Source organism: Protopterus annectens, chromosome 3.part0 (assembly GCF_019279795.1).
Source record: "Protopterus annectens isolate FY-2018-M chromosome 3.part0, PAN1.0, whole genome shotgun sequence".
Lineage (NCBI taxonomy): Eukaryota > Metazoa > Chordata > Ceratodontiformes > Protopteridae > Protopterus > Protopterus annectens.
The window spans coordinates 1,934,551,576-1,934,571,349 of record NC_056731.1 but is presented as its reverse complement, the minus strand read 5'-3'; the positions used below and the strand labels follow the sequence as shown (position 1 = coordinate 1,934,571,349).

At 43.9% G+C, this 19,774-nt stretch overlaps 1 protein-coding gene across 2 annotated transcripts in view; it reads left to right on the top strand.

Annotated features, from left to right (window-relative positions):
* The window catches only part of LOC122797194 (SREBF chaperone), a 2,019,897-nt gene that overhangs the window by 1,065,033 nt on the left and 935,090 nt on the right, over positions 1 to 19,774 (top strand). For both annotated transcript variants that reach the window (XM_044066018.1, XM_044066017.1), the window contains exon 13: positions 1,562 to 2,004. In XM_044066018.1, the coding sequence (XP_043921953.1) occupies positions 1,562 to 2,004 (443 nt within the window). The remainder of the gene's footprint in view (positions 1 to 1,561; positions 2,005 to 19,774) is intronic.

The window sequence follows — 19,774 nt, the reverse complement described above, 5'->3', positions numbered from 1 at the left end:
GCCCTTTCCAATTTGAATTATAAGTTTCTGCTTATGCTATATAGGAGCCTTAACTGTGTAGTTCTGAAATACCCCTTCAAATCAGGTAATCCCAAACAGCCTTGTTAATTGGAAGAATTAGTTTATCCCACTTGACTCTTGCTGTCTTCCCCTACAAGATAAAATCCTTCAGCTCTTTATTAATTGTTATCCACAACTTTTCCTCTGGCTGATAAAAATATGCCTGACCTGTGTATAAAACGAAAGGGGCTAAAAATGTTTTAGCTGCTTGTATCTTGCTATCCATATTTATATAACTTGAACTTCTAATTTCTCATTTTTTGTATCATGTTTTGTTTAGTCTCTTCCCACATATCCTTAGCTGCCACACTAGAATCCATTTTAATCTATACTCCTAAGTACTTCATTTTATCATGTCCTCATAAATATGGATATTGCTGAACCAGTTCATGTGTGGGTACATAATTTACAGCTGTTGCCTTTGTTTTAGCTTCATTAATTTTGTATCCCAAAAAGATGTGAAACTGTCTGAAAATGTTCCAGAACACTGATATGTTCTTTTCTGGTTTTATACATAGTTTTGAAAATTCTACCCCACTCACCTCCACCTGATAGTAGTGCCTGTCTCTATTTCATTATATCCAGCTTGTCTCTAGCATCTAAACGTACTTTAATAAATATATATGTTTGTGCAGATGCTGTCTATTGGATCTCTGCTTCTGTAACCAAAAAGTTTTTGAGGTCCTCAAACAATTTGATGAAAGAAGGAAATTATTTAAGGGAGTTTGTAAGATTTTTCAGGCCCCCCCTTACACATCTACCTGATCCTCTTTCAAGCCTAAGAAACTGAATACTTGATCCCTGCTGTCTTTGACCAGGAAACAAGAAGAGATGACTGAGAGGAACTAGAAAAAGCAAGAATCCTTTCCATAAATGGGACAGTCTGCAACTTCTGAATGACTATGCCAGTATTCCTTCTCCTTTTCCCATCCCCTCCTGACCCTCTCTCTCTTGATCCAGTCTCAGTAACTGGCTTTATCATTATTACCCTTTGACAACAGTCTTTGTCAGACTTTTGTGTGTTACATTGGTTCAAAAGTCTTACAGTTGACATTTGATACAAAAATACACTTTCAGGGAATTTCCTTCCATCCTCCAAGCCAAACAGAATTTTTTCCTCAAATTCTTCAGCAGTTGTTCCCTTTAAAAGTCATAGCACAGCACCAGTGCCGTTTAATCAAGAGGGGCAAATAATTCTATTCATATATATTTCTTGTACCAAAGAAAGAGTCTTCTTAGAAGCCAGTTCTAGATGACTGTAACTTGCGTAGTGTGTGTCTAGCTGTGTCCTCCATTGTTTGTGTTTATTACCAGGATCAACAGTGTCAGAAATCCTAACCAGCTTATTGTTTCTTTATTAGCTAACAACGTAGGAGAGGCAGCAGGGTGACAAATTTCCAACTGGATTGATGGCTGCACAAGTTCTGTCTGTCTTTGTGGATTAAGCAGTCTGACAGAATTCTTCTGTAATTAATATTCAACTGGTTTGTTGTCTTCTTAGGTTGGGACAGTGATTTGGATTGGAATCTTAGTTTATACAGATCCTGCAGGCGTTCGAACCTACCTGACAGCCCAAGTCACAGAGCAGAGTCCACTGGGTGAGGCAGGCTTACCGTTGATGCCAGTGCCTGGAGTTTTCCCAGAAGGAGGTACTGAAAGAACTTTTTCTGTCTTTGGATCTGAGGCAGCACCATCTTTGGAAAACCAGTCCCAAGAGAGAGATCCACAAAATGTGTTGGACCAATTGAAGAGACTGAAGTTAGAGTCTCAGTACCAGCCAAAGGAAGATAAGCAGAGAGAGCACATAGATACTATCCTTCAAGAACAGAGTTCCAAAACAGGGGCAAGCATGTGGCAAGCAGAGGATGATGAAATCTGGAGGAAACTGTCTTTCCGACACTGGCCATCCTTGTTTAGCTACTACAACATTACCTTGGCTAAAAAGTAAGTACTACACAAATGAAAGCTTGGAAGTTGAGTAATCATGCTGTATCTTTTCTTTTGAAGGCCAGTTTAATAGTTGGTAGACATTGTGATGCATTTTTGTTAATCTTAAACATTTGATGCTTTGTTATTATATACATAATATAAGTATTCCTTGTAGTGGTCTAAGTATCATTCATTACCCAGGCTGTAACAATTCTGCCGATACAGTCTTATTTGCTGAAGTGACGCGACTGCACTGATCTAGACAAGCAGCTGTGTGCCAGATATTTTTTTTAAATCATTGGCCTGTCGAATTGGAGCTGGTAATTTAAGCAGTGTTCCGACTTGTAGCCAGTATATCACAAGCCATCACTGTAAAACTTTTTCCAAGGAGAAACGTGGCCACTTAGATTTAAGGGCACTGTAGCTTAAAATGTGTTTGCTGCAGGATACTTGTGCAGTACTTATATGAAAAGCTAGGGCAGCTTGTCTGATTATGCAAGCTTCAGGAAAAGCTCCTTCTTTGCAAGGAACGACCTTCATCCTGTCTTCTGTTAAAGCTAGCACGATCTTCTGCTAGTTTTTAATACAAGAAGTTAGCTGAAAAGTATGTGACTGTATGACACAGAAGTAACCCTCAAGTAGTTCAGTCTTCCACTTTAGGAATGGCTTCTGCTGCAGAGAAAAGAAGGGAATTCCCCTGTATTGGACTTCTCAGAGTCAGACTCTGTAGAAGAGGATTTGGCATATTTTACACAGATCTCCTTGCCCTTGGGCTAGGACACATGGAGTGGGAAGTCCAAAAAGTGATATTTTTTCCCATTTAACTGGGCAGGTGGTCTGGTCAGACTTGACCCTTTTCAACCATGGTTTGGATCACAGTGTGACAAGACAGATATGAGTAAAACTTACCATAGATGTATTTATGCAGTGTTAGAAGTATTTGCACTTCTACAAATTTTTATAGATGTATTCCCTGGCTCTGTGATACAGACGGATAAAGTCTTGGTGGCAGCCCAGACAAGGAGAGTGAAGAGTAGCATCTCTGATACCGCAGAGATGGTGCAGGAGAAGATGGGAGTTAGTGGCATATGGCTCTGCCGTCCTTGGAGAGTTGTTTTCTGGCCAGCTGATCTTTTTCCCTTAAAACAGATGCTTGCAAGAACATATACTGTTATTGGAAAGGATGTGGGCTGTGGCTTTCCATGTAGGCAATGGTAGCCCATATTAACTAAATACAAAGGAGCTTGCATATGCAAATAGAAGGGCTTAGAAGGCCCCTGTGGTGATACAGGTGCTCATGTCACCACCAGGGGATGATGGTTAGGCAGTATGGAAAATACTTTGCCAGTTTTCTCTTGCTTTGATGGCACTTTTGATTGGTGGGATACAGATAGGTACTTCCCTATCTAAGAGCCAGTTAGGGACTCCATATGGTCCTGTTATGGGAGGGAAAACAGACTAACCCTGGACATGGGAAAAGGGTTTCTGCCTACAATAGCACACAGGTAGATGATGGCCTGTGGCAGGGTTGCAAAAAATCCTCATTGCTGCCTAAATGACAGTGCCTGTAAACAGCTTACCCCCTTACTGTATTGGTACATCCCTGTTGTGTGGGGCATGAGCAGAGGCTGGGTCTGATTGGGAGAGGCTTGATGGTGTGCAGGCACAGGTGCAAAACGGGTCTGTATTAGCACATCAAAGTTTCACAACTTCGAATGTTCTAATATCGACCCCTATTCAGCGAACGCTGAAAATAGCGGAGCTGCGGAACACCAAATTTCTTCCTACGGAATGAATTTGGTTGGCCATTCCTGTGGCTTCGCTATGTTCAGCACTGTGGTGGAACATTACGGGTTGGGATCAGGTAAGTGTGCGATTGTGTGGACATGAGGGTTAGGGCGCGGGGTAGGTGAGTTAGGGTTAGGGTACGGGTCAGGTAAGTGTGCGATTGTGTGGATGTGAGGGTTAGGGCGGGTTAGGTGAGTTAGGGTTAGGGCACGGGTGAGGTGAGTGTGCGATAGTGACGGACCTTAGGGTTAGGGATTGGGTTAAGGTAAGTGGATAGTTAGTGGTGTGTGTACAGTTTAGTGTAGGGTTAGATGTAGGATTTTAAGTGTATGTGTGTGGATTGCTGTTTATTTTTTGTGTTTGTGTTGCGTGTACGTGTGTCGGAACAGCAAATTTTTTCCCTGGAAAAAAATTTGCTGTTCTGCATGTTCGATATTGTCAGCGTTCGCTGAATAGGGGTCGATATTAGAACATTTGACATTTTTAAAAGGCGATGTTCTAATATAGACCCCGTGCAAAACATACTAAAAACCCTTCTAAACATGTATTTACAAGAATGTGCATTTTTGAAAGCTTTTATAGTCATTAGCAGAAGTTAGCAGTTAATGAACAAGGAAATGAAGTGCAAAGGATTTACACTGTAGTTGGTATGGGAAGTATTTGCATTAGATATCAGTAGTAAATGGCATATGATGCTCATTGTGGTTAAGAGGTGATAACAGTAGTGCAAGTCAGGGAGTGGAGTAGAGTTAAAGGTTCCAGAAGAAAATTACGCTAGCTTATAAAGAATGCATTTTCATTTGTAAAAATGTTTAGGAAATCCAAGAGGGATTTTTTTTTGTAAGGAGGTAATGAAAGGTTGATTATAGACTGCCATATTTATGCATACAACCACAACGGGCTCAAATTTAGAGGAGGATCACTTTGTAGAAGTTAATTGTAAACTGTGGTAAAGTTGGCAGTTTCCTGGGTGATTTCTTAGGCCACAGTGTATTTCATTTATGTTAACTTTAGAAGCTAAAGGGGGAAAAGTCATCATACAGAAGATTAGCGTGTACCTGGTAGCAGTTAGGTGGCCCTTTCTGTTATCAGTAGGGAGACTGCAGTAATAATTAGTGTTTTTTATGTAGATTTGAATGATAAACAGAGAGTTTCTTTTCTAAGTAGCTTTGTTGCCCTGTTATTCGGAATAATCAGTGGTGGTCTGTATTTGAGTTTGGGGATGAGAAGTTTGTTTGTTTTTTTTTTTATGCTATGGCTAATCTAGTGCATTTTGTCAAGTGGTTACAAATATATGTATATTTTAGGTAGGTAGGAACTTTAGAACTGATGAATGAAGATGATATTAGGGTATAGGTATATTCCTCAGTATGTGTAATTATTGCCTGGAGTAAAATTGTTCCATGGGTCATGTATTAAAAGAGTATTGGTTTGTGTGATTGAGAAGTTTGAAAGACCATAATATTAGTTTTAACTAGAGAGAGCTACTGGAATTGAAGTTGAAGTAGTTTTTGGAGGAGTTGTAAACTGCTTGAATTGAAGAAGTAGAAATTAAATGTGTGTAGATCTGCAGGTTAGGGAATGTGGATGGATTCAGAACTGAATTTTGAGGCACGCTTGATTTGAGGGAATGGTTGAGAAAAGGGAATTATAAAAGCGAACATTTAACCCACCTGCTGATAAGGACGATGTTCTTCGTTTTTCACTGTTGCAGTCATTACATTTGGATAATCTGCTGGCAGATTGCCCTCAGTCGGCCTGAATAACAAAGTCTTGGGTCCTGCGTCCTTTGCTGTCTCCTCTTCCATGACTTCAGGTCGTCAGGGATATAAAACATGCAGCCGAAGCCATTTTATTCAGTCTTTCTTGCCACGCGGTGCCCGAAGCAGAAGCAGTTCGCAAGTGCCGGTCGGCTAACTCCTGAAATTTTCGCATTCAAGTTTCAGAACCGAAGTCTTCAAACTAAAGCTAAGTACCCCGTTGGGGAAACTTTTTCTTGCTCCGTACCAGTGTCAGTAAAAGTTAATAATTGCATTACTTGTGGGAAGCAAATACCTCATAAGGATTTTCATTTGTACTGTATTCCTTGCCTAGGCCCAGATCACAAGGTGCCTTGCTGTCAGTTTTGTGCTAGATTTAACCAACGCACTATTAAGCGTTGGTATATTTTTACTTCTAAATATTTTGGTTCAAGATTTAATTATCCTGAAATGTCATCGCTTAGCAGTCTGACTACCGGAGTTCACAAAAAACGCAAAGAAAAAGACAGAGACAGACCGTCGAGGTCCAAAACTGACAAAGCTTCTCCTAAGCCAGTTGCCGGTACTCAGTGAGGTGCTTTCACAGCCCCTGATACCCACTACTTTTGAGTCGCAGGCCTCTACTGAGACCCATTTCCGGAGTCTGGTTTGCCGCGAGATTCTCAGAGTATTGAACCCACGGATGTCTCTCCCTTGGATGGGTCCGGAGCCTCTGAGCAGGCACCGGCTTCGGAGGGTGTTTTCAGGCCTCAACATTTTTATATTAAACCGACGCCAGCCTCAAAAACAAGGTCAAAAACATCTTCTGTGTCTAAAAAACTGACACATGAGCCACATGCTCAGGCCTCTATAACTAAAAAACAGATGATCAAAATGGCTGAGGATTTAATTACCTTGATCAGGGGTTCCCAACCCTCCCCTGCTAAGAGGCCTAGGCAAGGCACTCATTATGAATCTTCAGATCAGGTTTTCATTTCTTCTGATCAGGAATTTTCTGTTCCACCCTATGAGGATTCTGATGCAGAGGAATCCATCCCATCTGCATCTCCTCCTGAGGATTACTCTTTTGGAGAGACTTTGCATACTTTAAGGGAACATTTCCACTGGGAGAGTCAGGACTTCTCTGAATCAAAAAAGAGGCTTAGGGATTTCCTTCTTCTTCCTCAGCATAGGTCTTTGGCAGTACCTCCTGTATTAGACATTGTTGATGATGTGTTTTCGGAATCAAGCATGGCTCCTGATTCCCTGCCTCTGGCTCCTAGAAAACCAGACAGATATTACAGGGTTCCTGACTCCCACAAATTTTTATTCAAAAATCCTGCTGCTGATCCTGAGACTATTTCTCAGGGTCCCAAGGGTGTAAAGGCCTCTACAGCCAAAAATCCTACCCCCTCTGACAGAGATTCCAGGGCACTGGATAGATGGGGGAAAGAAGGTTTATACATCTGCAACCTTGGCAATCAGGGCCTTAAGCTGCCAGTTTCATATGCTTAAATATCAACAGCATGTTATGGGCTTACTGAAACAGAACATTATGTTGATTTCTGATTGTGTGGAAAATAAAGAGTTACAGGAATTATTGCATTCAGCAGAACAGGTTGGAAAGCATACTTTGCAATGTGGTTTTGATTCCTTGGAGGCCTCTTGTAGGGCCGCCATTACTGGATCTGTGATTAGAAGGCATGCCTGGCTCAAGGAGCAAAGTCTGCCTGATCATGTTAAAGGTAAATTGTTGGATGCCCCTTTGCAGCATGATACTCTGTTTGGTAATAAGGCAGAAGAGGTTTTAAAGAAAATGGAAGACAAAGCTAAATCTATGCAAACTGTAAAAGATTTCTTGCAAGTGCAGCTACCCAGGTTCAGTAGACACTGGCCTACTAAAAGTTGGTCCTTTTCTGTGTCCAACAGAGCCACTCAAGGCAAATCCAGGCGCTCAAAAGGCTCCAGATACCAATCACAGGGTTCTTACAGGTCAAAGCAGTGGGGTGCCTCCACCTCCAAATCTGGAGGAAACAAAGCACAACCCTACAGTAAGCAGTCTCAATGACTTTCCACTACCATCACCAAGCACTTACCTTTTGGCAGCCCCCTTGGGGGGAAAACTAGCACTTTATGCTCAAAATTGGCAGTTAATTACCCAGGACAGGTGGGTATTAAACATAGTATCCCAGGGGTACAGATTTCATTTCCATACTTTGCCAATTCCAAACAGATGGCTGGATCTACCACAAAACCAGTGGGCAGAGGCCCAGAAAAAAGTCATGTCCCTCATGGATATGGGGGCTATTCAACTGATACCAGAAAAGGAAAAGGAAAAAGGAGAAGGTTTTTATTCAAGACTTTTCCTGGTACCCAGAAAAGACAATTCATGGCGTCCATTACTGGACTTATCGATTTTGAACAAGTTCCTGGACATTCCAAAATTCAAAATGCTGACTTTACAACAGCTACTGCCTATGCTAGGCAGGAATGCTTGGTTAGTAACTCTAGACTTAAAAGAGGCATACCTGCATATCCCAGTAAGGGATTCATGCCGAAGATACCTCCGCTTCAAAGCAGGTTTTTTTGCATTACCAATTCTCTGCACTGCCCTTTGGCTTATCTGCTGCACCCAGGGTCTTTACAAAGTGCCTGGCACCAGTAATTGCATTCTGCAGACAAAGAAGCATTCAAATTTATCCTTAACTGGACGACTGTCTCATTCAGAGGACAAGGACACTCTTCTTCAACATTTGGCATTTGTAAAAAGGCTTCTAGCATGCCTAGGGTACACCTTAAACGAAAATAAATCACAACTGGTACCCTCTCAAATAATTACATTCCTGGGTGCAAGCTTGAATACAACTGCCCAGATGGCTTACCTTACACCAGACAAACAAAGGCAACTGACAACATACTTCAAACAAATGGCAACAAAAACCCAGTTATCTGCAAGACAAATTCTGCAGGCTTTGGGGTTCATGGCATCCTGCATTCTACTAATTCCATATGCGAGACTGCATATGAGGAAACTTCAGTTGTACCTAAAAAGTTTATGGAGTCAACATTGTCACAGTCTGGAAACAATGATTCCTCTCATTCCCTGCCTACAACAGGAGTTTCTTTGGTGGGCAGAGACATGTCACCAAAACAAGGGACTGTCATTCACTCTACCCCTGCCACCCAAACCCTAACTACAGATGCATCAGACTATGCTTGGGGGGCCCACCTGGCGGGGAGATGCATTCAGGGTAATTGGAGCCCAAACCAAATGCATCTGCATATCAACCAGAAAGAGATGTTAGCTGTTCAGAATGCTCTGACAGCCTTCAAGGACTTACTTCATCCAGGACAACTACTGATAAAGACGGACAACACCACAGTTATGTGGTACATAAACAAGCAGGGGGGTACACATTCCTACCCCCTTTGCAGACTAGCCATGGCCTTGTGGAACACAGCCTTGACTTACCAAATACATCTTCAAGCTCAATTCCTGCCAGGAAAACAAAATACTCTGACAGACGACCTAAGCAGAAATCTTATGGACCTGCATGAATGGAAACTGGATCCACAAATCTTCAGCATGTTAACACAGAAATGGGGGAGCCCAGACATAGATCTATTTGCCTCTCCCCAAAATTATCAGTTGGACAAATTCTGCACAAGAACTCATCACAAAAAAGCATGGAAAGCGGATGCCCTATCCTTCAGCTGGAAAAACCTGCCAGTCTATGCCTTCCCCCTCTGCCTCTACTCTCCAAGGTCTTACTAAAAGTCAGACAGGAAAAAATAAAAATGATCCTAGTTGCTCCAGACTGGCCTCGACAGCACTGGTACCCACTTCTAAGGAATATGTCAGAACTTTCTCCATGGTACTTGCCTCAAATACCTCATCTACTTTCTCAGCAGAACAATCAAATTCTGCACACTCGGCTCCAAACTCCGAATCTTGCAGCATGGCTGATCTGTTAATTATTCAAACACCACCTCTCAGTAAATCTGTGATGGATGTCATTTTGGAAGCCAGAAGGCTTAGTACTAGAAAATCGTATGCTGATAAATGGAAGAGATTCTGTGCTTGAAACCAAGCACAAGGAACAGACACAGCAAAGCCCAATATTCCTCAGATTGTACAATATTTGACTGAGATGCTTGACAAGGGCCTATCTTTTTCTTCAATAAAAATCCATGCCTCTGCCATCTTGGCTCATAACAACACAGAGCCTCCCCTCTTTTCTCATCCTCTTCTTAAACAGTATGTTAGAGGGGCCAAAAATTTAAGGCCTCCCAGAAGATCACCAACTCCTGCATGGGACCTCAATTTTGTGCTGGAAAAACTCACCATGCCTCCTTTTGAACCAGCAGCTACTGCGGTTATAAAATTTCTATCTTGGAAAACAGCTTTTCTCTTGGCAGTCACTTCAGCAAAAAGGGTTTCAGAACTACAGGCTCTCATGGCAGTGGAGCCTTTTATTACATTTTACCCGGACAGGGTGTCCCTCAGGACCAGTCCTTCTTTTATGCCTAAGGTGGTATCAGTGTGGCTCTTAACCAGACCATTCTCCTGCCAACATTTTACCCAAATCCGCAGAACAAGGGGGAGTGGATTCTGCATTCATTGGACGTTCACAGACAACTAAGATTCTACTTAAACAGGACCAAATCTCTAAGAAAGTCTGAGCAACTACTGGTAGCATTTGCTGCAGGGTCAGAGGGGAAGGCTATATCAAAGCAGACTATTTCTCAGTGGATAAGCCACTGCATTCATTTCTGCTACTTGCACCATGGTAAACCTGTGCCCAAGGGGATCAGATCACATTCCACCAGGGCTGCCTCTACTTCAGCAGCTTTTCTCAGAGGGGTTCCAACCAAAGACATTCTAGAAGCTGCTACTTGGAGCTCTGTTCATACCTTCACAAAGCATTATCATTAGCCTCTCTTCTCCAAATCCAGGGCAGGCTTTGCCACTGCAGTTCTGCAGGGCCTTATAGCCACTCCTAATGCTGTTTAGTTCCATCCTCCCAGCCATAGCTTTGGGATTCTACCCAAATGTAATGACTGCAACAGTGAAACATGAAGAACATAGTGCAGTTATGTACACTTACCATAAATGTAGATGTTCGAGTGTATTCACTGTTGCAGTCCGGATTACCCACCCGCCATCCCCCTTTTTATACCTTTTCTTTCCTTCACTATACACTAAAGCCTTTGTAGTGTATTTGCTTTTAGATGAAGGTAATGTTTATGTTGCTAAAAGTGCATTTATATATATTTCTGTTTATTTATATATATATTTGCTCCCCATTTGGGGGGCACTTGACATCTGGGGCAAGAAAAACTGAATAAAATGGCGTCGGCTGCATGTTTTATACCCCTGACGACCTGACATCATGGAAGAGAGGACAGCAACCGACGCAGGACCCAAGACTTTGTTATTCAGGCCGACTGAGGACAACCTGCCAGCAGATTACCCAAATGTAATGACTGCAACAGTGAATACACTCGAACATCTACATTTATGGTAAGTGTACACAACTGTACTTTTCTGAACGAGGTAACAAATGTTGGAGTAAGCCAATAAGTTCAAGTTTAGAGATGATTAGGTACAAAGGCTCCCCAAAAGTCAAGGAATATGGCTTCAGTAAGTTTCCATTTGTCCATGCTTTGATATATATGTTAGGTAGCCACATGTAGAATAGTTCTAGTATTACAGGAGAGATGAAAACCATGTTTGGCATTAGTAAGAATTCATTTAAATTGTGTGTAGGTGAGAGGGTATTTTTAAATTAATATCTGATGTTGTCTTCTCATTCTTCGTCAACCTGTGGTTTTTAGATCCAACCTCTGATCCGACTTGGCCATATTCCAAAAGCTTCGGCTCCGAAGCTCAAGCTCCTCCCTTACGCATAATACATCACTCACCTCAGGTTGCCTTAGATCTCATTTGCCGCTCTTAGGAGAAGAATCGTGGTCCATCACTGAGCTCCATTTGAAAACTTTAAAGTCTTTTTCAGTAAGTTAGTTAATTTCTCTTGTCTTAGCTGTTTCCTCTCTTTTCTACCCTACCTATAAAATAAATCTCTTTATAGTGGTTAGCGATATTTTTTGTGTCCACTGGTACCGTTTCTTAGCGGGAACTACATTCTTCTTCCTCCTTCCTTTCCCTTCTCTATCTCCCTTTATCATGTCCGAGAAACACTTAGGTTTCAAAAAGTGCACTTCCTGTGGGCACAAGATTCCTTTATTTGATGCCCACAGGGAATGCATATATTGTCTCAGCCCTGCTCAGCTTGATGCCTCATGCTCTGTCTGTGAGGGTTTCCATCCATGGGCAGTGACCGACAGAAGAAATAAGTTGATTCTGAAGGGCCACCTTTGGCCTCATCAGTAGATTACTCTTCCTCGTCTTCTGCAGGGACTCAACCTCCTCCCAAGAAACACTGTGACAATAGGGAGTGCAGGAAACACTCACATGAGAAGTGTGCTTTATCTTCCTCTTTGAACCTCCAACCAAGGCTCCGAAGACATCGGATTCCAGGTCCACAGATCCGAGTAAGTCCACACACTCCTGTCCTTGGGCCCAAGCTCCTTTATCCTTGGAGTTCCCTATGCCATCTACAGGTTCACTTCACTTGGACAGGTCCCTGAGGATTGTGTCCAGACTTCCGTCTGGAGCATCATCTGTCAGGTTGACCTGTAGCCTTTCGGAATCAGAGGTGGACAGATTGATGAGGCATATCCTTCAGAAGCAGATCTAGATGGGGGTCTTACCAGCCCCATCACCTACTAGAACTGTGGGGAGACAGTCACATTTTAAACCTCTAGCTCCTTCTCCTTTCTGACTGACTGCTTCAAAGCCCTTTGATCCAAATGTCCCGAGAGCAGAGGCATTTGAGCTGATAGTGAATATCACTTCAGCTCCAGCGCCTGCCCTGACTCGCTCAGTTCCAGCTACCTCAGAGCCGTGCAGCTATCAGAGCCGAAGCCTCAGTGTCAGCTCCAGGGGCTTTGACTTCGACTCCCAAGTTTTCAGAGCTGTCACCTTCCCCTCAGAACTCTGGCGTTCATGGGCTCTGCTCCAGCTCCCCCCTCTGAGCAAGGGGTTTGGCATGTTTGGGGATCATCTGTTCCGGTAGTTTTGGCTCCATTGGGACGATCTCTGGTGTCTCCGACCCATTCTTCTTTCGAGGTGGTGGAGTGGGTCTCCTCCATGCCTAGACTCCCACCCTTTCAGATCCACTTCTCTCCCCTTTGGAGACTGTGTCTGAGACCTCAACTCTGTTCCCCCTCAGGATAGCCAGCACAGCAGAGCCTTTGAGTGCTTCCATCCTTGGAACCCTAGATCTCTTCCATCTCTCCAGGACACCCCACTGAGGAGATTCCCCAGAAGAGAAGGTGTAAGAGGAGGCACCTGGATTCCCCAGAGGAATTTGTGACTGAAGACACTGATTTTGAAGAAGGGGAAGGGTCCCCCAGATGTCCACCTGAGGATGTCTCTTTTGGAGATATCTTGGAAATCCTGCACCAAAGAGGTGGATGGTCTTCCCAAACCCCGACCTTTGAGGAATTGGTGTTCTTGGAGTCTTTCAGGTCTGGCCCGTCTTCATCTTTGGTGCCCCCCGCTGATGCCCTTATTGATCTAGTGTCTATCAGGGGTTGGAAGGATCTGGGCACCAGTACCTAAGCATGCGGACAAATTCTTAGTGCTCCCCCTTGACCGCCCTCATTGGACAAAGGATATTCCAGCAGATGCCTTGGTTGTTGCAGCAGCCACTAAAAAGGAGCTAGCCCAGGGAAGGTTCTCAGTCTGTCCCCTTAACAGGGAGTCGAGGGTGATGGACAGATTCTGCAAGGGAGTTTGCACCTCATCTAACTTTACTTGACAAACCTTAAACTACTGTTCTCATTTTACCACGCTACAGAGGGATTTAATCAAAGAACTCTCTAATTCAGTCCCAGAGTCCATGTCTGATGAGTACAGGAAATCCTTCTTCTCCAGTTTGGCCACTCTGCAATCGATATTGAATGCATCCATGAGGTTAATCTCCCATGTGGCAGAGGGTATGTCTAGGGCAGTCGGTTTGGCATTGCCTTTACGGAACCCTTCAAGGCATCCTTCGTCAGTGCCCCTTTTGACGGGTTATCTTTGTTCAGGCCCACTGTCAGTGACACACTCTCCCGTACTGAGAAAGACGGAAAGACAACGTCTGCCACTGGGATTCATCCCCCAGAGATCCTTCTTCAGGAATTGTTCAGGAATTGGGGGGGTTGTGGTTCAAAAAATTTCAGTCTCCTTTTCAGGAATCGCAGAGAGACTTTACCCCCCAGAGGCAGGGTGAAAATGGCTACAATAGTAGATGCTGCCCCAACAGCAGGGGGATTGCAAAGTCAAGGGTTGCGGGATTCTTTCTCGGACAGACCCTTTCAGTGCTCCTGAGGGATTGCCCGACTGTCCTCCTCTGGAGGCAGTCAGGGAGCTCTTATCCTTGCACCCACGTGCCTGTCTAGCCATCACAAATGATTGGTGGGTGGAAAGGATCGTATCCAGAGGATACTTAATTTCCTTTTTAAAAGCCCCCAAACCAAAGTCATCTCTTCTGGATGTTCCTCCCAATCAGAGAGAGGCAACAAAGTTGGAAATCTCAAAGCTGCTACAAAAGAGAGTCATCCAGAAGCTTCTGCTAGATCAGTTTGAATCAGGTGTTTGAAAAAGCTTCTTTTTAGTAGCAAAAAAGACAGGAAAACCTCAGGTCCATCCTGGATCTCAGATCTCTGAACAAGTTGGTAAAAAGGACGCAATTCAGGATGGTTACGATCCCGTCCATTCTACCTCTCTCGGAAATGGACAACTGGATGTGCTCACTGGACCTGAAGAATGCGTACTATCACAGCAAGATGGACAGGCACTGCAGAAGGTACCTACACTTCAGGCTGGGAGACGGTCATTACCAGTTCAGAGCACTTCCCTTTGTCTCACCACAGCCTCCAGGGTGTTCACCAAATGCACGGCAGTGGTCGCAGCTCATCTCAGACTGCAAGGATTCCATGTTTTTTCATGTCTGGATGACTGGCTCGTAACTGCTGCAACCAGGCATGTACTCATCCAAGCCAGGGACTATTACAAATATCTCCTACCTTGGGCATAACGATCAGCCTGGAAAAATTCCAGCTTCAACCAGTTCAATATATATAGATTTTATAGGGGCACATTCGAATACTTCCAGGGCCTGGGCCTTCCTTATTCCAGACAGGATGGCAAATATAAAACTACATGTCAGACAGATTTTGGCCATTCCATCTCCCCAGCCAAACTGATCCTCAGGGCCCTTGGTTCCATGGTAGCCACCATTACTCTGATATCCATAGTTCACCTGCACATGACAGTTCTACACTGGACCGTAGCAGTCTAGTGGTCACTCCTTCAAGTACCCCTCACCTATCCAATCAGATTTTCTCGGGTTTGCAAGGAGTCTCTTCTCTGGTGGCTTCACTCCCCAGAGGTTCTTCAAGGATGTCCCTTTGATGTTCTTCATGTTTCACTGTTGCAGTCATTACATTTGGGCAATCCTGCTGGCATGTTGCCCCCAGTTGGCCTGAATTCCAAAGTCCTGGGTCCTACGTTGGCTGCTGTTGCCCCTTCCCTGATGTCAGGTCATCAGGGGTATAAAAGATGCGGCCGACGCAATTTTCTTTAGTCTTTCTTTCCGCGCGGTGCCCGAAGCAGAAGCAGTTCGCAAGTGTCGGTCAGCCGACTCCTGAGATTTTCGTGTTCGAGTTTCAGATCCAAAATCTTCAATAAAGCTAAGTACCCCGTTGGGGAAACTTTTTTCTTGCTCCAGACCGATGTCAGAAAAAGTAAATAATTGTATTTCTTGTGGAAAGCAAATACCTCATAAGGACTTTCATTCTTACTGTATTCCTTGCCTTGAACCTGATCACAACGTTGCTGGTTTTCGGTTTTGTGCTAGATTTAACCAACGCACTATTAAGCGTTGGTATGATTTTGCTTTTAACTATTTTGGACGCCGGTTTAATTATCCAGAAATGTCGTCGGATAGCCATCCGACTACCGGAGTTCACAAAAAAACGCAAAGAAAAGGAGAGAGATGGACAACCGAGGCCGAAAACCAACGACAAAGCTTCTCCTAAGCCAGTCGCCGGTTCTCATTGAGGTGCTTTCGCAGCCCCTGATGCCCACTACTTTAGAGTCGCAGGCCGCTACTGACTCGGCCATGCCGCTGGAAACTCAAGGTATTGGAGCCTCGGATACTATCCCTTCAGATGGGTCCGGAGCCGCTGAGCAGGCACCGGCTTCTGAGGGTGTATTCAGACCTAAACATCTTTACATTAAACCAACTTCAGCTTCAAAGACAAAGACTAAAGCACCTTCTAAAGCAAAGAAACAAACTCAAGAGCCACGTGGACAGGCCTCTATGCCCAAAAAACAGATGCTCAAAATGGCCGAAGACTTAATTACCTTGATCAGGGGTTCCCATCCCCCTCCTGATAAGAGGCCTAGGCAAGAGACTGACTATGAATCTTCAGATCAGGTTTCTATTTCTTCTGATTCCTCTTCTGATCAGGAATATTCTCTTCCCCCCATGAGGATTCTGATGCTGAAGAATCCATACCTTCAGCTTCTCCTCCAGAGGACTGTTCTTTTGGGGAATCCTTGCATACCATGAGGGAGCATTTCCAATGGGACAGCCAAGATTTTTCAGAATCTAAAAAGAGGCTCAGGGATTTCCTTTTACTTCCACAACACAGGCCACTAGCCATTCCACCTGTGTTAGACATTGTAGATGATGTGTTTTCGGAGTCTAGTCTCACCCCTGACTCCTTACCTCCAACTCCTGTTAAGCCTGACAGATATTACAGGGTTCCTGACTCTCATAAATTCCCATTTAAAATCCCTGCTGCAGACCCAGAAACTATTTCACAGGGTCCCAAAGGCGTTAAGTCCTCCACTGCAAAAAACCCTACCCCCTCTGACAGAGATTCTAGGGCACTGGATAGATGGGGGAAAAAGGTTTACACATCTGCAACCTTGGCTATAAGGGCATTAAACTGTCAGTTTCATATGCTCAAATATCAGCAACATGTCATGGCATTGCTTAAACAGAAAATGTTATTAAACTCTGAATGTGCAGAAAACAAGGAAATGCAGGATTTATTGCATGCAGCTGAACAAGTTGGAAAGAATACTTTGCAATGTGGTTTTGATTCTTTGGAGGCCTCCTGCAGGGCCGCAGTTACGGGTTCTGTAATTAGGAGGCATGCTTGGTTAAAGGAACAAAATCTGCCTGATCATGTTAAAGTTAAATTATTAGATGCACCTTTACAGCATGATACTTCGTTTGGTGTTAAGGCAGAGGGGTTATTAAAGAAAATGGAGGACAAAGCTAAATCTGTGCAAACTGTCAAAGATTTTTTACAAATCCAACCACCTAGGTTTAGTAGACACTGGCCTACAAAGAATTAGTCCTTTCCTGTGTCAGACAGACCTCAAAGAGGCAGATCCAGATGCCCTAGAGGCAGATCCCAGGTGCAAGGTTCCTACAGGTCAAAGCAATGGGGTGCTTCAACCTCCAAAGTTGGAGAAGACAAATCTCAACCTTCCAGGAAACAGTCCCAATGACTTCCCCCTGCCTGCACCAAGTACTTATCTCCTGGCAGCACCCTTAGGGGGAAAATTAGCACTTTTTTCTCAAAATTGGCACCTTATAACCCAGGACAAGTGGGTTCTAAATATCGTGTCACAAGGGTACAAGTTCCATTTCCGTACCCTGCCAAAGGTAAATGGCTGGCCAGATCTGACAAATCAATAGGCAGAGGCACAAAAACAAGTCTCATCCCTCTTGGACATGGGGGCCATTCAACAAGTACCAGAGCAAGAGCAGGGACAAGGATTTTACTCAAGGCTGTTCTTGGTACCCAGAAAGGACAAGACCTGGAGACCAATACTGGACTTATTTATTCTGAACACATTCCTGGATATACCAAAATTCAAGATGATGACTTTGCAGCAGCTTCTGCCCATGCTGGGCAAGAACGCCTGGCTGGTAACTCTAGACCTAAGAGAGGCATACCTGCATGTCCCAGTCAGACAAATATGCAGACGATACCTCAGATTCAAGGCTGGCTCAATACATTATCAATTCTCTGCACTGCCCTTTGGCTTATCTACTGCACCCAGGGTCTTTACAAAGTGCCTGGCACCAGTAATTGCATTCTGCAGACAAAGAGGAATACAAATATATCCTTACTTGGACGACTGTCTAATTCAAGGAGAGAACAAGAACATTCTTCTGCAACATCTGGCGTTTGTGAAAATACTTCTAACATGCCTAGGGTACACAGTCAACGAAAATAAATCAAAACTAGTATCCTCTCAAGAGATAATATTCTTGGGTGCAAGCTTAAATACAACTGCCCAGATGGCTTATCTCACGCCCCACAAGCAAAGGCAACTGACTACCTATTTCAAAATGTTGGCAACAAAGGCCCAGTTATCTGCAAGAAAAATTCTGCAGGCATTGGGCTTCATGGCATCCTGCATCCTACTAATTCCATATGCAAGACTGCATATGAGGAAACTTCAATGGTACCTAAAAAGTGTTTGGACTCAACATTGCCACAGCCTGGAAACAATGATTACTCTCATTCCCTGCCTACAACAGGAGTTTCGATGGTGGGCAAAGGCTTGTCACCAAAACAAGGGACAGCCATTCACATTACCCCCAGCCAGGCAGACACTAACAACGGATGCATCAGATTATGTCTGGGGGGCCCACATGGCAGGAAGATGCATTCAGGGCACATGGTCCTCAACCCAAATGCATCTACATATCAATCAGACAGAGATGCTAGCTGTTCAGAATGCCATGACAGCTTTCAAGGACCTACTTTATCCAGGACAACTACTGATAAAGACAGACAACACCACGGTCATGTGGTATATAAACAAGCAGGAGGGCACACATTCTTACCCCCTTTGCAGACTAGCCATGACTTTGTGGGACACAGCATTAACTTACCAAGTAAATCTGCAGCCACAATTCCTGCCAGGAAGGAAAAATACTCTGGCAGACAAACTAAGCAGAAACGTCATGGATCCCCACGAGTGGCAACTGGATCCAAAAGTCTTCAGCATGATAACAAGGAAATGAGGATGCCTGGACATAGATATATTTGCTTCCCCACACAACTACCAACTAAAAAGATTCTGCACAAGGACTTATCACAGACAAGCATGGAGAGTGGACGCCCTATCTTTCAGCTGGAAAAACCTATCAGTATATGCCTTTCCCCCACAGCCTCTCCTCCCCAAGGTGCTCCTAAAGGTCGGACAGGAGAAGCCAAAAATGATTCTGATTGCCCCAGACTGGCCCCGCCAGTACTGGTTTCCAATCCTAAAAAACTTGTCTCAATGCCCAGCTTGGATCTTGCCTCAAATACCTCATCTACTGTCCCAGCAAAACAATCAGATCCTGCACAGCCAACTCAGGACTTTAAACCTGGCAGCATGGCGGATAATGTAGTCATACAAAACACACCTCTCAGTAAAGCTGTGATGGATGTCATTTTGGAGGCCAGAAGGCCTAGTACCAGAAAATCTTATGCTGGAAAATGGAAGAGATTCTGTGCTTGGAACCAGGCACAAGGAACTGATACAGCTGTGCCAAATATTCCTCAGATTTTGCAATACTTAACTGAGATGCTGGACAAAGGTCCATCTTTTTCATCTATTAAAATTCATGCCTCTACCATTTCGGCTCACTACAATACAGAGCCACCAATCTTTTCTCATCCTTTATTAAAACAGTACCTCAGAGGAGCCAAAAATTTAAGGCCTCCAAGGAGATCACCAATGCCTGCATGGGACCTCAACTATGTCTTGGAAAATCTCACCCTGCCACATTTTGAGCCAGCTGCTACTGCTGATATAAAGTTTTTATCTTGGAAAACAGTTCTGCTCCTAGCAATAGCTTCTGCGAGTTGAGTTTCAGAGCTTCAGGCACTCATGGCTGTGGAACCTTTTGGCATTTTTTATCCAGACAGGGTTTCTCTGAGGACAAACCCAACATTTATAACTAAGGTGGTGTCCAGTGTGGCTCTCAACCAAACTATTCATCTGCCAACTTTTTATCCAAATCCACAGAACAAGGGGGAGAGAATTCTGCATTCTTTGAACGTACACAGACAGCTTAGATTCTACTTGGACAGAACCAAAGTTTTCAGAAAGACTGAGCAAT